This window comes from Podarcis bocagei, assembly GCF_964188305.1.
Source record: "Podarcis bocagei genome assembly, chromosome: 1".
NCBI classification, from domain to species: domain Eukaryota; kingdom Metazoa; phylum Chordata; class Lepidosauria; order Squamata; family Lacertidae; genus Podarcis; species Podarcis bocagei.
Genome location: NC_138125.1, coordinates 106,722,116 through 106,736,971, shown reverse-complemented (window position 1 = coordinate 106,736,971; position 14,856 = coordinate 106,722,116). Strand labels below are relative to the sequence as shown.

At 39.4% G+C, this 14,856-nt stretch overlaps 1 protein-coding gene across 2 annotated transcripts in view; it reads right to left on the bottom strand.

The window, feature by feature from the left end:
- Positions 1-14,856, bottom strand: part of RIF1 (replication timing regulatory factor 1) — a 38,338-nt gene that overhangs the window by 15,943 nt on the left and 7,539 nt on the right. For both annotated transcript variants that reach the window (XM_081187153.1, XM_081187154.1), the window contains exons 2-21: positions 13,428-13,506; positions 12,396-12,492; positions 11,751-11,881; positions 11,572-11,666; positions 10,774-10,963; positions 10,135-10,227; positions 9,904-10,042; positions 8,143-8,294; positions 7,290-7,404; positions 6,625-6,795; positions 6,392-6,502; positions 6,181-6,243; positions 5,646-5,746; positions 5,153-5,239; positions 3,347-3,420; positions 2,939-3,119; positions 2,573-2,680; positions 2,316-2,465; positions 1,904-2,003; positions 507-771 (exon numbers count right to left, since the gene is read on the bottom strand). In XM_081187153.1, the coding sequence (XP_081043279.1) occupies positions 507-771; positions 1,904-2,003; positions 2,316-2,465; positions 2,573-2,680; positions 2,939-3,119; positions 3,347-3,420; positions 5,153-5,239; positions 5,646-5,746; positions 6,181-6,243; positions 6,392-6,502; positions 6,625-6,795; positions 7,290-7,404; positions 8,143-8,294; positions 9,904-10,042; positions 10,135-10,227; positions 10,774-10,963; positions 11,572-11,666; positions 11,751-11,881; positions 12,396-12,492; positions 13,428-13,506 (2,502 nt within the window). The remainder of the gene's footprint in view (positions 1-506; positions 772-1,903; positions 2,004-2,315; positions 2,466-2,572; positions 2,681-2,938; positions 3,120-3,346; positions 3,421-5,152; positions 5,240-5,645; positions 5,747-6,180; positions 6,244-6,391; positions 6,503-6,624; positions 6,796-7,289; positions 7,405-8,142; positions 8,295-9,903; positions 10,043-10,134; positions 10,228-10,773; positions 10,964-11,571; positions 11,667-11,750; positions 11,882-12,395; positions 12,493-13,427; positions 13,507-14,856) is intronic.

The window sequence follows — 14,856 nt, the reverse complement described above, 5'->3', positions numbered from 1 at the left end:
CACCCAATTAAGCAACTCTCAGTTTGATCAATGATGAGCTTCGGCTTACTGACCAAACTTGTATATTGATAGAAAGGTAACTCTGAAGCAAGTGGTGTACTTTCTTATTTTTGGATGAAGCACACATCTCTTAAGGAGGCATCATTTTTTTAAAAAAAGTATCGCTTCCCCTTCTGTGTCATAGGAAATGACATCTCTTAAAACTGTGTGCTCTCTGCAGTTAATACTTGTGTTAAATATATTTTTAAAAACAGCTGTAAAAGCAAAATTTAAAATTAATAAATCTGATTACAGATTGCAAATGGAACAAGGTGCTACGTAAGCTGCTATCCAACTCTCACTGTAGCATCAATAAAGTACCTCTGGAACATCATTGGACTAGTGGTATAGCCATGTAGGTTTCCTAAGCTATTTCAATCACATGTATGAAACAAGTTAGCCATATTAACGAAAGTAGTATACAACTGCAAAGTCAGTACTGCATAGCTATATAGTAGAGCACTCACTTTATTTTTTCATAAAATGCTGATAACGGTTTCGCAATAGTTCTGAACAGAGGTCTGATGACTGAAGGTAGGGAGATGTGGCCAATGATATTTTGAAGAGCACCGATAACGGAAGTGCTGATAGAGGTCTTTCTTTCAGGGCTGGATTCCTTGGACACAATCATCTGAAGTGAGTTTACTAGTATCACCAAAAGTTTAATTAAGGACGACAGCTTGCCAAGGGGATCTTTTTTCTTTTTGGACCAGTCTGCAGGCATCTGTGGGGCTAAGGAGCAGTATGTTAAGTTGACAACATTTATTTTAGCAAATAAGGTAGTTTATATTAAAGTTAAGGTTTAAATAGCAAGGACCACCACACCTGCATCTATTTATAAATACCATTCCTCCTTTCCCTTTCCCTTGGAACATGCCGAATATTGAGAGTGTTGTTCAATACTACAGCTATATTCCTTGTACAGGGTTAAGAGTTCATATGGAGATCGTGTACTCCCTTCCCTTTCCTGTTCCCATATTTTAAATTCTAGAACATGAAGTAGCTGTAATTAACATCACAGCAGATGATTAAGGGCAATGGGATAGGATGAAGGAATCTTCACAGGAGGGGAAAGTACATGTGATCCTAATGGCCTGCTTGCCTCTTAACCATGTGCAACAGCCCTTCCAAAGGAGGAGGGCAATACAGCAAGAGAGCCTATTCTCCCATGTAAGGGAATGGTGCACACACATACACCCCAGGGACTCCTTGCAAGTTTCAAGATCCCTCACTCCACACGTACCCTGCCTCCCATCATGACAAGCATTTTACTTAAAGTATTTAATAGCACAGCTGAAGAACTTAATCCAGACTAACTTTAAAAGTAGTTCACTGCACTGCTGACTTCAGTAGAGGCTTCAGAATTTATGTCAAACTACCAAACAACACGAGTCTATACAACTTTAAGAAGCTTGTTACTAGAAGTCTGAGCACAGCTCTTAATCAACACAATCAATTCAACTGTCAAAACAGTAAACTGACCAAACATGTACAGCAACTCAGTAGCTCTCTGTTTCATAATACAGGAAGCCTAGATACATTTGAAATCAATATTATGAATGCCGATTCTTACATAGCCTAAGAAAACAACACTCAAGCACAAGAAGAAGGTAGCAGGAATAAAGGAAACCCCAACGATGCAGAAGCACACACACAAAAAAACCTTTAGAAAAAAACACTGAGGGGGGGGTGGAAATCCTGAAACAGTGAAATGAGGACTGAGCAGGCTCACTGGGCAAGAAAAGCTGACTGACAAGGTGTGGAGGTGAGCGGAGAGAGGAAGTATCAGAAAATCAGGAGAAGGAATGGAATGAACCACTCCCCAATGCAACCTTTAGTTGCAGATTCCACTTATTATCCTTACATCTATTTGCTGGTTGGTATTTAGTGCCATAAGGTGCAAAATTGATGCAGTCAACCATAACTGACGTGATGTGAGCGAGGCCATCCAACATGGACTGATTCTGAAAGAAAAGAAATATATTTACCACATCAGTATAGAATGAAAAACAAGGGATAGGATTTTACATAAACACCAACCACATTTTGTATTAAGAGCAGCCTATGCAGTCATACCCCGGGGTTACAGATGCTTTGGGTTGTGCACCGCACCGAACCCGAAGTACGGGAACAGGTTACTTCTGGATTTTGGCGCTCGCACATGTGCAGTACCGCTAAATCGCGCGTGTGCAGAAGCGCCAAATTGCAACCCGTGCATGTGCAGACACGGCACTGCAGGTTGCGAACGTGCCTCCCGCACAGATGACTGTACTTACAATATCTGCTTCATCTTCTAATCCAGATATTATTTTAGCACAGAGTTCTTCACAGCATAGATTATCTTCTGCTGTTGCTACCAGCAAAGCACAACGGGCAAATGCTCTATAGAGCTCTGACCAGGAACGGAGCAATGTTTTCATTGTAGGCTGTAATGAAAGAAAAGAAGCAGAGATCACAGTTCTTTCTGGTCTAAGATTACTGCTACACACACTTCTTTCTTTTTTTAAAAAAAAAAGTCCAATTAGTTTCTTACCTGTGGAAATTCAGAACATGGGAATATGGTATTCACAGGGAGGAACAATGCACTGTAAAGTGCATTGAAATTATGTTCCAAAGCATCACCTTGATTTACTTCATTTGTCTAAAGGGAAAAACAACAACAACTGAACTTTATACACTCAAAGAAACCTGGTATCCTTAGCTTTGTTTTTCTAAAATATTTTTCACTTTTACTCTAGACATGCATCATCATTAAGACACATGGGAATTCTGGCTTTTTGTGCCTGACTGGATCCGAGATCATTTTACAGACACTATACTTTTAAAATGCAATTCCAGCAACTTAACATTCTTTGGTATTTCCATGTATAGTCATTTAGGTAGAACCAACACACTGTACCTGGTTAATCCACTCAGTTAAGGGGTTAACTATAATACTCCACATTCTCCAGAGGTGCTCCTTATTTTCCAGATACTTTGAGCTTTGGTTGACAATTGTGAATACAGACTCACTAAAAGTCAGAGGAGATGTAGGGCCAGACAAAACACATCCTACAAGTGATTCATAGTTCAAGAAAAACCTGATTTAAAAGAAAACAGAAGAAACACTCAGCAACTTCAAATTATTTAGCAACTACATCATTCAACAAAGTTGTAATAACTTTGACTTATAGATTGAGGAGGAAAAGAAAAAATATTAGTTACATTTTAAAGCAGAAAATTATAGTAATCAGATCAGCCCAAATGAATTCAGATATTAGGATATATAAATACCAGGGTATAGAAAAGCTTTGCTCTTAGTACCTACCTTTCATCTTGAACATAGCATTTCAACAGATCTTCATGGAAAGAAAGCTGAATTAAAAACAATGCTGGAGTCCCCTAGCAAGGAAAAAAGCCACAGTACTTAGTCAAGAAGTCTGCTATGTTTGGCAATATTTCACAAACATATGGCTCTATTCTGTCTTACGTATTCTATCCCGTAGAAGCATCAACAACACCTGTTCGCTGGATTAAGCTACAGGGGTCAACAATTATGTTTCAGTTTCAAGGAACAGATCATTGCTAAATGATTCAATCCCAAGATGTGATCTGTGTTCACCGTGCTCATATGCAATTACAAAGTGTAACTGGAAAGTTCGGTGAATGGTCACAGAAATCAGACAGCGAGAAATATTTGAACATACAATCAGCATCGGAAACCCACAAAATGCTCACAATTGTGTATGGAGATGAAGCTGTAACTCGAAAGACACGTGTATGAGTAGTTCAAGCATTTCTGTGAAGGGCAGCAAACCATCGAAGATGACCCTGTCTGGCAGACCATCAACGAGCAGAACAGCAGCAAATTTCAAGAGAGTTTGTGAGTTATTGATGTGAGATCAGCGTTCGTCCATCTGAATGATGGCGGAAGAATTGCATATTCTGCGTGAAATCATTACTGATGTTACTGAGTTGTCCCACCCTCCATATTCTCCAGATCTGGCCCCACCGGATTTCTTTCTTTTTCCAAAACTTAAAACTGACTGAAAACGCGCAGATTTCCCAACATTTCACATGTCCAAGCTGCTGTGATGAGGGAACTGAAAGCAGTATGAAAAGAGGACTTCTCCAGAAGTTTCCAACAGTTCTACGAACGTTGTCAATGGTGCATTGTATCAGAGGGAGCCTACTTTGAAGGCCTGCAACCCATGTATTTTTGAATATTTCTTGCTGTCCAATTTCTGTGACTATTCACCAAACTTTCCGGTCACACCTTGTATAAGACTTTTGGGAAGAAATTTTTCAAAGAAAGAGAGCTAGTGGGGAAAACCTGAAGCCCTTAAATGGCTATTAATCAGCTACAACAATCTATTTATGATCTCTGATCTCAGAAATGCTACACTTGATGCTACAATCAGATACACATTCAGCTTATGATTAAGAAACTGGTATATTCAAGGGTCGCAGGTCACGCTGTGGTCTAAACCACAGAGACTAGGGCTTGCCAATCAGAAGGTTGGTGTTTCGAATCCCTGCAATGGGGTGGGTTCCCGTTGCTCTGTCCCAGCTCCTGCCCACCTAGCAGTTCAAAAGCACATCAAAGTGCAAGTAGATAAATAGGTACTGCTCCGGCAGGAAAGTAAGCGGCGTTTCTGTGCACTGCTCTGGTCCGCCCAAAGCGACTTAGTCATGCTGGCGAGATGAGTGCGCAACCCCAGAGTCATCCGCGACCGGACCTAATGGCCAGGGGTCCCTTTACCTTTTTTATATTCAAGGCATATTGTATTTTGTTGCGCCCTAGAAATGTCAATATCTCTCTTTCCAGCTTTTCTTACTAATAGAACCTTGACAATCTTAGGCTAAAATAGTTAATGTTTTAAACAGGGAGCCCTCCATCCGACTCCTGCCAATATTTTCTGGTATGGTCACTACTCAAAGAAAAGGAGTCAGGCTCCTTATATACTATGCTGTAGTATACATAAATACTCAGAAACATTTCTAGCTAAAGCATACATGCGTCTTACTAGTTATGCTTTGTCAAGAGAACAAAGGTCATCTGCCTATTATATATTGTAGAAGTGACATGATGGGTAGGATAAGCTTTATACACACAAACACAAAGCCCACTTACATTCAGAAGATCCATGTCAGCAACCTGATAGGCTGGGGATCCTAGTACTTTTGGAGGCAGTTCTTTGATTGTGATTTCTATCAGGGACTAAAGGAGGAAACAAAACATAATTATTCATCTAAAATAGTTACGTAGCATGAATACTAAACCTTATCTGTAAACATGAGGAAAAAATATTCATCTTGTTTCATGAAGTTATGGGGTACAAAGAGGAAAACAAGGATTAACAGAAGCAGTGATCCACAAGACTGGAAAGACCAATTCCAACAATACTTAGCTTGAAAATCCTGTGCTAACTAAGCAGCGAGTGCTGTATAGCACATTGGCTTAATGAGTATCAGCACTGGGAGCAAGCGCTACTCACCAGAGCAAATGCTGACCCAAACAATGTCCAATGGGACCAGTTCAGAGATCATATATTCTGTAGATATGCCACCTCTTATCATAATTTAATAGCTATATAAACACTTATAGACTATAATAAACAACTTACCATTGACTTTAACACAGATAGTTCATTTGACACAACAATGTTTTTTAAGGCCTGAAGTAACATAGTGAGTACGTCTGAGCTTTGCCGTTCTCTCTTGCTCCCTAAAAACAAGCGACGCAAAATTAGGCCTTGAACACAATTTGGTCTTGCAAAACCTGCAGCATTGCCCACCTTAAAGGACAGAGCTGCATTAATGCTCTTGCTGCAAGTTTTAAACTGAGTTCTGCTTTCAGGTAAATTATTGCTGTTTAGAAATAGTGGCCTGGAATTCACTTTGTTCATGTTAAATGTTCTACCAATTTGTTTAGACACAGCTGTAAGCAGAACTGAAAAACGTATGTGTTTTTCAACTCTATCATTTGTTACTCAGTTAAAGTTAGCACCAGTTCCTGGACACTGAGTGTTAGAGCCAGGTTCTTCATGCCTAGAATACTTTTACCTGGATGGTGCACTTACTTGTCCACACTCTTACTTTCCAATAATCCTCATAAGCTTTTATTATAGTCTACACCAGAACATTAATATATCCACTTACCTGATTCAATTGCCCCTTTCACAAAACGAATCATTGCCTTCCATATAGCACTTAGACTAGTATCTGCAAGACAGAGAATGAATTAAGGGCAAATTAATAACCCAATGAAGAGCTAGATAAATCAAGTTTTGACTACTGCCCATTTAGAAGAATCCTTTCTATCAACTTGCATAGCACGAAGCAATATTCTTAGGGGGGGAAATAATCTTACCAGAAGCATCTTTTCCAACTGCAATGAAGCCAACCTGAACTGCATTTATGAATGTGCTGGCATGCTTACAGAAGAACGAAGGACTGGTGATTACTGAGTGCTGAAGAGGTTCTAAGTGGGAAGAGAAAGCACAAGTTCTATCATTCTTATCAATTGTCAGAGCAGCTAGCAGCGTAGACTTGTGTTGTGGTATTATAAGCTGCTTGAACTTTCCAAAAAATGTATAACATTACCTAAACTAAGTGCAATGTTGTTTTCTTTGGAAAACGTCAAAACGTCTGGTCCCATGAAAAAGTGAAGTAGCATTTCGATTCCTAGAAGTTGAATTGATGGAATGGCTGTAACTCCTGTACTAGAACTCAGGCTCATCCTTTGATTTGCAGGGGTTCCATTGGGGAAAGCACCTAAATAAAACCAGTAGTGCATTACTTGAACCACAGAAACTTTTATATACACGAAAAAACACAAAAATGATATATAAACAAATGATTTTGGGGGGAGGGGAGATCAAAATACTTAACCATGGCTTCTATTTCAAAAACAGGCTCAGACTATGCTGCTAATCTCAAAGCTTTACATGTAGTCTGAATATTTGTTTTAGAGAAGTAATTGCAAGAGCTCTTAAAGACTGTAGCCACAGAATCTTATAGTTTAATACACTGGAGATATGATTCAGATGCAACAAATGTGCAAAAAAGACAAATTCTTAAGTACACATACTGAAGAACCTTTCCATATGAGGCTGTACAAACTGAAATATATCCATTACAACAGGGTAGGTGGTGCTAAGGATAAGTCCATGCATATGTAACCCCATGATATAAAACACAGTATTTGAATTTTTAGATTTCAGATTTGTTGCATCTGAATCATAGTCAGAAAGAGATTTCCCTCCTACCTGATTTGTGTGCAGAACCCGGTGTTAGTAAACTCTGGTTAATAGCTAACCGTGATGAATTTCCTTGTAGAACGGAATCTAAGCTTAAAGTGCTCTGAATCAATGGCACACAAACCTAAAAGGGGAAAAAACACCATGAGGCACAAACAGAAGCAATTTAACAGGTTGGGGCTAAACTGCCTGAACAAACAACAGACTTCCATGTAGGAATCTACTAAAGTCTTTATCTAGCACATGAATGAAAATAAGGTTTTAATAGACTTCAGCTGTACTTGTAGTTCCATGATTGTAGTAAGTGTGCTTAAGGCTCCATAGTTTCGACAGTAAGAGGCAACAGTGATGCATTTGGGCACTAATATTAAATGTCACCCACAAACTAGTTCAGCCAGCTCAATTGAACTAAAATCAGCATAAATCCAAATACTCTGGTTTAATGTTTTCTGCAGATCAGCTTTAATCACATATTTATTACATTTATATCCCACCTTTTCTCCAAGTAGTTCAAGGTTTACATGGCCATACTTCTTTCTGTTTTAGCCTCACAACCACCCTGTGAGGAAGGTTAGGCTGAGACACAGTAACTGGCCCAAGATCATCCTGTGAACTTCATGACTGAATTGAGAGTTGAACCTTGGTCTCCTAGGTCTTATCTGTTCCTAACAACTACTAGACATATCATAACTATAAATTCTCCATTATGCAGGTAAGGGTGGTATTCAATACTAGTCCTAATCAGACTAGACCCAATGAAGTTAATGCACAAGTCAAATAAGAGAAAACAAAGCTAAGAACTTTTTGGGAAATCTGCTTTAACTAGTGTTAATATTAGCGTTAATATAAAAGATGAGATTACCTGTTCAAAGTGGGCTGGGAGATGAGGTCCCAACCTCATCAGTAAATACCACCAGACCTCTAGCTTTGTCAGTGCCAGAGCTTCTGTTCTCACGTGAATGGAACTCAGTGGTTGCATTAGCAATTTCAGCCTTTTTGCACTGCACAAGATTTCTTGGGGGAAGAAAATGAAACTTGGTTTTGTTACATGTGATTTAAAATTAATATCAGTTTTCAAACTCAAAAGAGGAATTGTGGCTTCAACTTCAGGTGAACTTTTTTTTCAAGACCACAACAACTTGATTATTACTTGTTTACTTATTTGTGAAATCAGAGATGCAATACAGAGGTCTGAACCTACTCACCTTTTCCAAAGTATCCAAAATCTTTGGAAGTATTTGATGGGTTTTTAAAAAAAAAATTTTTTTTACTTATAGTCATTTCTGGATCCCTTCATTAAAAATGCAGACGAGTAGATATTTGCCAGCACACTTTTAAACTACACTGTGGTACCTCGAGTTACGAACTTAATTCATTCCAGAGGTCTGTTTGTAACCCAAAACCATTCTTAACATGAGGCGTGCTTTCGCTAATGGCGCCTCCCACTGCTGCCGCACCGCCAGCGCTCAACTTCCACTTGCATCCCAGGACGTTTGCAACTAGGGGCATCTACTTCCGGGTCAGTGGAGCTCGTAACTCGAGGCACTTGTAAGGTAGATGGTACGTAACACAAGGTTCCACTGTATAATAATTCTATAACACAGGGCTCCAGCTCATGGGAAAGACAGCAGGAATCTCCCTTTCAGATCTTTCCCTAATATATGGATAGCATTTGTGTGGGTCTGGCACAAGGCTCAAACCATGCAGAGAGAAACACCTGTAAAAGGGCTGTGGCAGCTCTTGTACCGAAGGAAGTGGCTATGTGGCCACTTTTTCCATTCCAAACATTCCTAAGAATTTCACATGTATTGTGTAGCAACTTAATTCAGCCGGGCTGGTAGAGCATAAGACTCTTAATCTTGGGGTCGTAGGTTTGAGCCCCACCTTGGGTAAAAGATGCCTGCATTACAGAGGGTTGGACTAGATGACACTCATGGTCCCTTCCAACTCTACAATTCCATGATTCTAACTCCTGCTTTTATATATGCATGTGAAGGTAACCTTTGGTCCCTTTTCACCAAAAAAAGCAAAAGTCTACCTGTTGGAACGCCCTCCCACCAGATGTCAAAGAGAACAACAACTACCAGACTTTTAGAAGACATCTGAAGGCAGCCCTGTTTAGGGAAGCTTTTAATGTTTGATGTATCACAGTATTTTAATATTCTTTTGGAAGCTGCCCAGAGTGGCTGGGGAAACCCAGCCAGATGGGCGGGGTATAAATAATAAATTATTATTATATTATTATTATTATTATTATTATTATTATTATTATTATTATTATTATTATTGGCACACTGCTGGCTGTGTTTGTTATTGATGCAGCAAGATATGTACAGCATATTCAAAAGGGCCAGACGTCACTCTCACATGCATAGAGACTAACTAGTGATATGATGGGTGCCCTGAGTGCAGCATTTAACAACTCCCCCACTGTTTTCACTTGCACACACAAGTTGCTACTAAGTTGAAACAGAGATCTCAACCATTAGAATTCATTCAACTGCAATCAACAGAACTTGCTCCCAAACAGGAAGTATATCACATGAGTGTGCACAATTATTTTCTTTTTTCTACTTCAGCATGCTAATGAAATAAATCAAAATTGCTTAGTATTTTAGTCTACCTGGATTTAGAGCAAAGTTATCAATCAGACTCTTCCATGCAATGAAAGCTATTTTCTTTACCACCGGTGACCCACTACGAAATCCTAGTTCTTCTAATTGCAGCAATGAATTGATAAAGCTTCCGCTACGATGAAGCGCCTGGAAGAGTAAATATTGTTTTATGCAGTTAATGTATCCATATCATCAACACCTACAGTAGCTGAAACAACAGAAATCAATGTCCAACTTACTTTGCCAAGCAGCTTAACAAACAGAGGCCAAAGTTTCAAAACATATGTTTCATTTTTTGATGCAAATAGTTTTTGGAGTTCTGGGATTATTTTCTGCAAGAATACAAACAACATTATTTATAAAAATAACCCAACACTAAATTAGTTTGTATGATTCCTCCCTCCATCTTCCCCCTCCCCACCCACCCACTGACCCCACTTGATGCGGCAGTGACTAACTATGGAAGAGATTTTGGGGTTGTGGTGGCTATAAAAATGTCAACTGTGTGTGCACCAGCGGTGAAAGAGCAAATTCTGTGCTAGGGATGAATAGAAAAGGGATTGAAAATAAAGTGGAAGGTAGGTCTACTGACAGCTATTAACCAAAACAGCCAATCTTCAGAGGCGCAATGACACTGAATACTTGCTGGAGGGTGTGGGAGTGATGAGGGAGAGGGCTATCACCATGCCCTGAAGATAGTAGTATTTCATATGCAAGTATGACATCATAAAATATAATTGCAAGTATATATGCAAAACTAGGAGTAGGGAGTCATATGAAGTGATCATTAGAGTGGACAGGGCCCTTAAGCACATATGTGGAATTCTTAAAAAACCAAAAACCCATCCTTTAAAAAATAACATGTTGGCCTTCCTTACCGTAGTCATAAGTTCTTCAGTGACTGCTGCCACCTCCTGCTGCTTCTGAAGTAAAAGTGGTACTCCCATCTCCAATGCAGTAGCACCTCTTAACTGCACTTTATGAGCAGAGTGGACAACCAAAGGGATGATCAGCTTCGCCCACTTTACAGCCTGTTCTTCCATGTGGGATGGAGCCTGTTCTATGAGCCTAAGTTCAGATATATTTGTCAGTATGACCAAGGTTTGTAAGAAATATTGTGTAGTTAACAATGACTGGTCTTCTTCACCAGTGTCTATCACACTGTGTTCTGAGTAACTGGAGAGTGTCTCAAAAGGCTTCTCAAGGAGAAGATCAGTAACAGTAAGAAAAGACAGTCTGGCCACCACTACAAATCTTCCCTGTCGTGCACTGTCATTGGTGCACTCTAAGGTGCACCCTCATTTCACATGCAGGAATATGCAGGCGGCTTGTATGGGGATTGAACCTGCAAACTTGGCAGTAGCAGTGATACGCTCTAACCAACTGAGCTAATTCTAGGGTTTCCTAGAAAGTTGGGAAGCAGAGGCAGCAGAGAGCAAACTATACAATAGAGAAATACCAACATTTACAATATTACAACAACAGCAAATGGTATTCACCATCTACAACAATGACTTAATATAATAGCCCTCGTGACTTGAGAAATAACCACCAGAGTGAAAGCTGTTTTCTAAGCATGTACCCTGATTTTTTTATCTGACCAAGATGTTACTGAAGTGTTTTTTTCTTCCTCACTTCTAACACACTTGCTCAACAATTTAACACCTGATACATACCGTATAATAACATTTAATGCTTCATATTCAACCACCATGGAATGCAAGTCTCCTTTATTCAGCACTGTTTCTAACATACCAATAATACTGGGTACCTGAAACACAAATGAGATGTGGGTGACTGAACATGTTAGTTTAACAAAATGTTATTTGTAGGAGATGGGACAGAGAACACTCACCAGCTTTCCAACAGTATCAGAAGGAAAGGACTGCTTAGAGATCACCCAAAGTGCTCTAGTGCGAGTGTTTTTGTCCACAGCCTTTATAGCAACACTGTTCACTATTGACACCAACTCCTGTATTTCTGATTCTGTAGAAAAAGGTAAATGGCATTTTTCAGTGTGGTAAAACAAGGGGGAAACTTGAAAATGATACAATGGTCGTGAATCTGTTTATGCCTAGTATCACAAACTCAGCAGGGAAGGAACTAATGCAGTCCTCACTCATTCTAAGGCACTGCTGCTTTTGTGTTCTGAAACAGGAGAGACACACATGACGATGATATAAAAGGGGTAACAGATTCTAATATTTGCAGACCCAGAACAAGGCACTGAAGAATGCTGAAACCAGAAGCTGTGTCTTCTTGCCAGACTCAGGTCGCAAAAAACTGGGCCAGAGTTACAGTCATTGAAACTTGTAGCAATTCAGTCACATTGTAACACCAGGCCAGAGAGCTAAATAACATGATATGAATAGTATTACGTACAGTACAATACCACATATATTTTATTCTATTGATATTTATGATACTGCTGGCAGTCCATCTGTAAAAAGCAGATTTGGATTATTTATTAATTTTTGAAACAGAATAAAAAATTGTTTACCACATAGCAAAGCAGCAGTCTTTGAGTTAAACACACAGAATCCTAAGGCTTGCAAGGCTGCACTGCTCAATTCTGAATTTTCAGTAGGAATATATGTCTACAAAAAGAAGGAATAAAGTTTTAACTCATGTTGACAACACTTATTGACAAATAATTGCAATGGTTCAGAATTTTTAAATTGTGTCAATAAAAAGCAAAACAGCTACTATTTTTGGTTGCTTTAAAAAATATAGTATATGCTACACCCTCAGATACAAAAGCTAGTTTATTGGCTAACTGCTTCTCCATTCTGAGCCCCAGAGTCCAGCTACATTAGACTCCAACAGTTCCCCTTCTACCATGAAGGGCCCTATCTCTTGTGCCACAACCTAACCTGATCCATGTGAACAGCAGCTTCCAAAGCTGATCTTAACATACAGGATCTCCAAATCTTAGCATTCCATAATGCCACGTAAAAAGCTGCTCCTTGCCTCTTTCCTTCTCTCTCATGGATGTATAGTTTCAGAAGCCGTTTCTAACATGGCTGGTGAGCTGCTGAGGCAACTCCCACTAAACGATAGAGGTCTACTTCTGACAAGGGCCTATGAACAAAATCGCCAACAGTTTACCAGGATGGATCTCTTAGCTTTGCTTAAATAGAAGAAAAACAGGACCAGCTGAATTCAACTTTGACATTTAGTTTCAGCCATGGACAAGGGTTGTGCATGCCTGTCAGCTGACAAACCTCACCACCACCACCTGCTGCTGCTCTGGAGGTTTTGCCAGGGCTGCCCACATGCTACTTCTGTCAACTGCTAGTCCTACCAAGTTTATTGCACATGAAGTGTAAAAAGAAATGTCTATGACAAACCTAGTATGGTAAGGAAAAGTAGTAGTCATTACCACTGGGGAGTAGCAACTACTAGGTTGGAGTGTGGGGGAGAATGTTAATAGCAGAAAGGGAAAGGCAAGGGCTCAGTATCCTTTATACATGGAATGGGATACTTATTAAAAAGAGGATTTACTAAAAACCATACAATTTTAAATACACACCTTAAATATCTTGTAGAGCTGAGGGAAGAGTTTCCCAACTTCAGATGCAAATTCTTTTCCCTCTTCACCAGTCAGGCGACTTAAATGTAGAAAAACACAACAGGTTTTCTGTTACACAGCCCAACATAGACAAAAAAGCACATTTTGGCAATTACCTAAATTAAAAAGCTGAAGGCACATCTTCTGTATATATTATTTTCAAAAGCAACAGGCTTTTGCACAGAGTAAACTATGCTTGGCAAGTAAAGATACTATTGAAAACAACACAATGTGAAGGGAGTTGGCTATTACTGTTAAATTTTGGCTCAGTAATACTGCAGCACCATAACTGACAAAGCAATTTGTGCTTTTCCCTACCTCCCTATATTAATAGCCACTGCAATGCTCTTTCCAGCATCCCTCCACACTCCAGCACCACCCAAAGAAACAGAACCCAGGGAAGGGGTATGCAGATAAATGATTGAAGGCTTCTTCAGTTCTTTAAAAAGCATTATAAAAGTAAGGAAATGAAAGTTACAGTGTAATACAACAAATTCTACTCATTTCACTATTGCAGGTACATAATCAAATATTTAAAAACAAAAATAAAATGTTTAAAACACAGTGTTTGAAGACTTGATTAACAAAAAACAGTAGGGATACAACTTACATGGATTTTACTTATGCAATCACAGCTTTATGTGCTTGACCTCCAAAAATAAAAGGCATGTGAGCAACTGTTGGAAGGGGCCATCTGAGATCTTGTGGGAGCCTCCAAAGCAGAGCCCAGAAAGCAAGTTGGAGAGCTTAAGAAGCTCTTTCCTCTTTCCTTCACTTTGCATACTGGGTTCTGGGAAGATCTTGCACAGGCTCTGGAGGGCTTTGAGAGCTCTTACACTCGATCAGAAAGGCAAGACATGGGGACAGTTCCAGGTGGTCATTATAACTATGAATTTTTGCTTTTATACATTACCCCCTGGAACAGTACCTTTGCACAATGCCATTACAGTATTGAGAAAAGCAAGTCTAACCACCAATTAATGTGGTGAATGAATGTCATGTTCATTAACTCCATGATATGAAGCAAACTTGAATGGGAACAAGGAGAATTTCATTCTGCCATTTGAAAATTACTAATCTTAATCTACAGATTTCTCAACTGTTTCAAAAAACAGAGAAATGTCTTGTCACCGGTGACACAGTCTGGTAGTAAGAGCATTCTCAGAAAAATGCCAATACAACCTTAGGAACACGAGAGGCAAATAAAGGCCGATCACAGCAGCAAATTGACTCACTTTACAAAAACTTGCATGGAGCCAATGCATAGATCTTAAACACAGTGAATGTCACTATATTACTAAGTACAGTGGTGCCTCGCAAGACGAAATTAATTCGTTCCGCAAGTTTTTTCTTCTTGCGAGTTTTTCGTCTTGCGATGCACGGTTTCCCA